The sequence below is a fragment of the Vigna unguiculata genome, chromosome 7, assembly GCF_037176805.1.
Source record: "Vigna unguiculata cultivar grain cowpea cultivar isolate G323 ecotype 2 chromosome 7, ASM3717680v1, whole genome shotgun sequence".
NCBI classification, from domain to species: Eukaryota; Viridiplantae; Streptophyta; class Magnoliopsida; order Fabales; family Fabaceae; genus Vigna; species Vigna unguiculata.
The window spans coordinates 11,085,491-11,091,345 of NC_140798.1; the positions used below are offsets into that span (position 1 = coordinate 11,085,491).

Here is a 5,855-nt window from a genome sequence, read left to right on the forward strand (position 1 = left end):
AATTTGTATGGGTAAGGTTGCCTAACTAACTAAAATGGTAAAAGGTAAGGTATTGATATATGAATAATGGAGGATGGATGTGAGAATATATTTATTTAGGAAAGTAAAATATATGTATTTTTGTAGTATGGATTTAAAAGTGGAAGAAAATGAGAAAGATGGACGTATGGTGTAAGAAAAATTGTGTCCCGATGGGACCGGACAAGGGACGATGAAATGAGTTTAGTGGAAGTTGTGTTGTGTTGGGACAATTGGTGGCTCTCAAATTCTGCACCGCACATATACCCACCCTGCGTGCCACGCCACATTCATCTCACCTTCTCTTTCTCTCTCTCTCTCTCTCTCTCTCTCTCTTTCTATCTCTAAGCACTTGGGTGTAGAGAGTGAGTCTATGTTATTTGTGGCGGAGCATGAACTCCAACACTTTGAATTCTCAGTCAATGGCGGCGGCGGTGGCGGCGAGTGATGGGTCGGGGAAGAAGGTGAGAAAGCCTTACACCATAACCAAGTCAAGGGAGAGTTGGACGGAGGAAGAGCACGACAAGTTTCTCGAAGCTCTTCAACTGTGAGTCCATTACCTTCTTCTTCCCACCATAACTTCACTTCCTCTTTTTTTACTTTCATTCGACATGACTATGTTTGAGGTTGTTATCGCTGATTGAGTTCTTTGTTTCCTTTTCAATTATCCTCATTTTCTTGTCTTTCTTTATGTATGAGAAAATCATAGTTTCTAATTAGTTTTGGTCTCTCGGGAAACCCAATTCATGCTGCATCAGTAGTATTCCTCTGTATCATTCTTGATTCGGTTATCTTTGTATTTCCGATGTGAGGTCACTTGGGAAATGCCTCTGTAGACAAATCTTAGTAGAGTTTTTGGCCATGATTCCGTGCTTTTCATCAGTGTGCAGGTGCTTCTAGCGCTAGAAGGTTGTATGTGTATGTGCCTTTTGTGAGCTAGTTATTGGATATTAGTTATTGAGCCTGTGCATTGGATTAATTTGCTAAACTGAATCAAAATTCTTCTAAGAGGGATCCAGAACAATTGTTAAGACCTGTAGGTTGAAAAACTCCTCTTAGACAAAGGAATGAATAGATAGAGGATGGCGAGGTTGATGGAGTAAGGATATGGTCAAATCATAATGTTTAAGTAGAGTGTGAACCTTACTTTAGGTCAAGTTGGACTTAAACTCAATTCTAAAATGGTATAAAAAGTCATTCAAAATCTATTTTAGTCAAGTCCATCCCATTTCTGTTAGAGATCAATCTCAAATATCTAATTCCATGTTCATTCCTCTGGATGAGGAAGTATGTTGGAGATTCCATCTACCGAGGATATAATCAAATTCTAATGTATAAATAAGATACAAATTTCACCTTACAAGCCAAGAGAAATGGAAAGTTGAAAACTTTAAGATTAGTTTAATGCTTGTATAGGAGAGGGTAGAAATGAAATGTACTCATCTTCAGTGTAAGCTGTAATTTTGGCTGAAACTGCATTTCAGTGTGTTTCCACTCTATTTCCAATCTTCTCAACTTTACAATAACTTTATAACAAGTGATGTGCTCTGCAATACAGCCATTGACTTGATGTGGATTATTCAGATTTGACAGGGATTGGAAAAAAATTGAAGATTTTGTAGGTTCAAAAACAGTTATTCAGGTTGGAAGACTGTTTTTCAGTTCTCTGTTTATATTTTCTTTTTCGTGTCTATATTCTACTGGGGCATTATCTGTCACTAACTAATGACTTTTGTCAGATTCGAAGTCATGCTCAGAAATACTTCTTGAAAGTTCAAAAGAATGGGACAGTGGCTCATGTGCCTCCTCCCCGTCCTAAGCGCAAAGCTGCTCATCCTTACCCACAAAAAGCATCAAAAAATGGTTTGCTTCTGATAAATATAGTGATCTTCTCTGTTCCTAAAGACACAACATTTAATGAAACTTTTCGGTTTTCTAGTTTTGGTGCCACTACCAGCTTCCATTGGTTATGCTTCTTCAACAAACATGCTTGCACCTGGGTTTGCCACATGGGATGAAACCTCCTTGCTGATGAATACAGGGGCCAGTAAATCCATGACCTGTCAGGATGAACCCAACAACATTCGTGGAAATGAAGGCATGCATACTTCGTATTGTTGTTGTTGTTGGTTTGAAGTGAATAGTGTACAATTAATATACTAAATGGAACTGTCCACCACTTATTATGTTATATGACGTTACTGATTCAGCTGATATTGGATCAAAGGGGATGCCAAAGATTACCAACAGCAGTCTCAGTGGTGTCAGAAATTCTACTAGAACACTACCGTCTTCTGAGATACCAAAGCAAGGGAAACAAGCTCCGGTTCTTCATGGTAATCTTCTGACGTACTGATTTTTCTTTTGTATTCATTTTCAGATTGAATTTAGTAACGGTTCATCATCTGTCATTTTCACCATGTTTCTCAGGTTTGCCAGATTTTGCTGAAGTTTATAGTTTCATTGGAAGTGTATTTGATCCAGATACAAATGACCATGTCCAAAAGCTGAAGGAAATGGATCCTATAAATTTTGAAACTGTGAGTTTAAGCTTTTGGGATAATTAATCTATGACATTTATAATGGAAGCTGTGATCATTCTAAGTTCTTGGTTACTGACTTCCGTATATTTGCTGTTCTTTTGCAGGTTTTATTATTAATGAGAAACCTCACTGTCAACTTGTCTAGCCCTGACTTTGAACCCATCGTAAGTTTCGATATCAATCCAACATGACTACATAGTTTTTCCACATAATTGCAAAAAAAACAGTTGTATTTGACCAAGTATCATTTTGTTTGAATTGACGTGACTGCAATATTTTTCTAGCTGATTAATCATATTTAAGTACTATGGTTCCTGAAGATAAAATGCCAAACCCAAAGAAAATTAAAACCATTTGTGTTTTCACTTAACAGCTTAATCATTTAGGATTATTGGTTTATGACATGATATCTAGAGTTCAATCCTTGCCTTCCCCATTCTTCCGAGACAATAGTTCCATTTCAGAAAAGGTTTAAGCCGAAAACTGAGAGAGGCCATGTTAGAAATATAATACAAAACCATTCAAGTGTCTTTTCCTAATCATGTTGATGAGAAAACCATTCATCTGGGGGGTGTCTTAGATATATTATATAGTATAAAACCATTCATGTGTCATCACCTAACAAATCTTAATTTTTCTGGGTTGTCACAGTTTTTGTCATTATTACTAAAAACAGGAAAAATTGAAGTCACCCCCCTTAGCACACTTTGTTCTCACATTTTGTTTTTCTTTTTGACCAAAAGTGATAGAATGGGGAAGCACCCCAATATTACTGGGGAAGGCACCAATGGCATGCTGGCCTACCCAGAGGATTACTGCACAGACATTAACAGCAAAAAAATTTATCTGTCACAACTACTCAACTAGCCCTTAAATGGGAGGGAATCTTGGAGGCCTCAACTTGTTCTCACTTTCTCATCACATGTAATAGGATTTACATGTTATAGATATAGGCTCTTGTATTAATTTATGATTATCCCCAAAAATTAAAGTAGTTATATATATTAGATTAATAAGTTTGTGTAAACTTTATAGGTGTTTTAGTCTACTAAAAGTTTTCAAACAAAATCAAGTAATACTCAATTATAGTAATATATTTAGGAGTCAAACTTAAAAAATACTGATTTTAAATTTTTTGAAAAGACGTTGAGATTATTTGAAAAAAGGAAAATCAATTATAAATTGTAATAAAATATAAATTGTCCATTTTAACTATAATATAATTTATATATTAGTAACACTTTATTAATTGTAATAAAATAAATATGTATCATGTACATTATATAGACTAAAATAAGAGTTTGATAAGATTAACATGCACTTATCTTTTAATTATAATTTTATATTAATTTAATATCTTCACTTTCGTAATAAGCCTCCTCAATAGTAATTTTAAGATCTGTACCTAATCCCAAATTAGCTGAAAACAATCCCTTCCATGGGGGTCTAAAAATACCTTTCTTCATCAAAAGACAAAAAGATGAATATTCAGTATGAAATTATTTTCTTTTCAAGACAAAAATGTAGAATTAAAACAAAATTTGCGTATGTGGGAAGTGATTGTCCATGTGAATATAACTAGGGGAATGAACAAATCTTCCATAGCTCAGCACCTGAAGTATAGGTTTGGCTTGAGAAAAAATTGTTCAAGTTTGGTTCATTTATTTGACTTGTTTAACTAATTGAAAACTTTCTTGTTTTTGTTTTCATGAATGTTTTTCTGAAACTACTTATATTTCAATACTAAATGATAATATACAAATAGAAATGTGTGCTTCACAAGCAGGTACATGGAATTCAAACATTCAGGATTATTATATTCCCATAAAAAATTAGAACTTCTTGACAGGGAAAAAAAAAAGGCCTTCAAAAACAAAGTTATAAGTATTTCCACACAAAATATATAAATTAAAAGAAAAAAAAAACTAGAGGGAGAAAAAATTTCATCAATTTAAATAAATGAGTTATTTATGAGTAGCTAATACCTTTCATTATCTTGGCCCATTTAATTAAACTCAATCTCAAATTTATATATTTAATTAAATAAACGAACTTGACCAAACATTTGTTCAGTTGAGCTGGAATAGTTGAACAACTAACAAAGTTAATTACATAATATCACCTCTGTTTACTTTGTCTTTGAAAGTCCACCTCAGTGATGCTTAATCATTGTCACAAGGAATGAAGTTGAATCTGAACTTTGTGAGTTTGTGAGTATGAAAACTTGACTTGTTTGTGTACCCTTTTGTTCAGAAGAAGGCATTGTCAACATATGATGTGAATGGCATGGCAGTAGGAGTTGGTACAGGAATTGATGTGAAGAAGAATACAAATGATCTATCATGTCAAACTGCTTAACCACTAGCAATTTGTTGATATGGTATATATGTGTCTTTCTTATTCTCATATTTTCTGAACTTCTCGGTTTTTTTACTTAAAAAGGAAAATTTTTAGGTTACTTACGGACAGACTTCTGAAAAAACTCGTTTAGAATACAACTTGTATTCTAAACGAGTTTGCCTAAGACACTTTACTATATTAGAATTCAAGTAATATCGGAGACTTCAGTACAAAAATCTAGTGAATGATTTCTAATCCCCATTACTTCTGTACTAAAGTCTCCATCTCTTCACACAACTTCTACTACGCTAAATGTTTTCTGCATACTTGTTTTGAGAGCATGACTTTTCCATATAAAGTTGGTAACCCCAGCACGACTTACCTAAAGTTGTTAATTTTTTAAAAATCGAACTTCTCTTTTTTGCACGTTGCTTACTGTAACATGATCTTGCAGTTAGGTAGGTCAAATTTGGATGGAAGACTGAGGTTTTGGTCGGGCAGAAGTAGGGCATGGAAATATCTTGCACTCGCTGTAAAGCCTGTAAATGTAACCATAGTCCTTTGTATTTGTAACACACCCAAAAGTAGTATGTCTCAGAAAGCTGAAGAGCACAACATATTTTTCAGCTGACTCTATGGTCCGTAACATTTGTTGTATTGCAGTGATTTTGTTGCCTTCAAGTAGAGACATAGGTTTATAAGATATTCTTACTGATACAAATGTATCATCAAAATTTAGAAAAAAGGTGAGGGAGTAACCTGCTGTCTAGTATCTCATTATCAAAGTGGCCTTTCGTTCCAATTTTTTTGTCTGTAAAGTCACACTTTCACATACTTTATTTTCTTGTTTCAGTCTCTTGCATTCTGGTTAAATAAGTAAGATACTTTCAATGTAAAGTGTCTCTCAATATCTAAATAAGATATCACTGCATTTTGTTTCTTTTGAATTATCAA

At 34.1% G+C, this 5,855-nt stretch overlaps 1 protein-coding gene across 3 annotated transcripts; it reads left to right on the forward strand.

Moving 5' to 3' along the window:
• The first annotated feature begins 206 nt into the window (after positions 1-206).
• On the forward strand, positions 207-5,855 carry LOC114190231 (protein REVEILLE 8-like). Of its 3 annotated transcripts, none has more exons than XM_028079031.2 (9): positions 207-565; positions 1,603-1,660; positions 1,758-1,881; positions 1,958-2,116; positions 2,229-2,354; positions 2,449-2,558; positions 2,666-2,725; positions 4,818-4,941; positions 5,356-5,855. In XM_028079031.2, exons 1-8 carry the CDS (start codon positions 411-413, stop codon positions 4,917-4,919), a joined length of 894 nt encoding a protein of 297 aa, XP_027934832.1. In that variant the 5' UTR covers positions 207-410; the 3' UTR covers positions 4,920-4,941; positions 5,356-5,855. The 3 variants fall into 3 exon arrangements, with proteins under 3 accessions (XP_027934832.1, XP_027934831.1, XP_027934833.1); XM_028079030.2 differs by having other exon boundaries at positions 211-565; positions 4,815-4,941; XM_028079032.2 differs by lacking the exons at positions 4,818-4,941; positions 5,356-5,855 and adding an exon at positions 3,305-3,588 and having other exon boundaries at positions 213-565.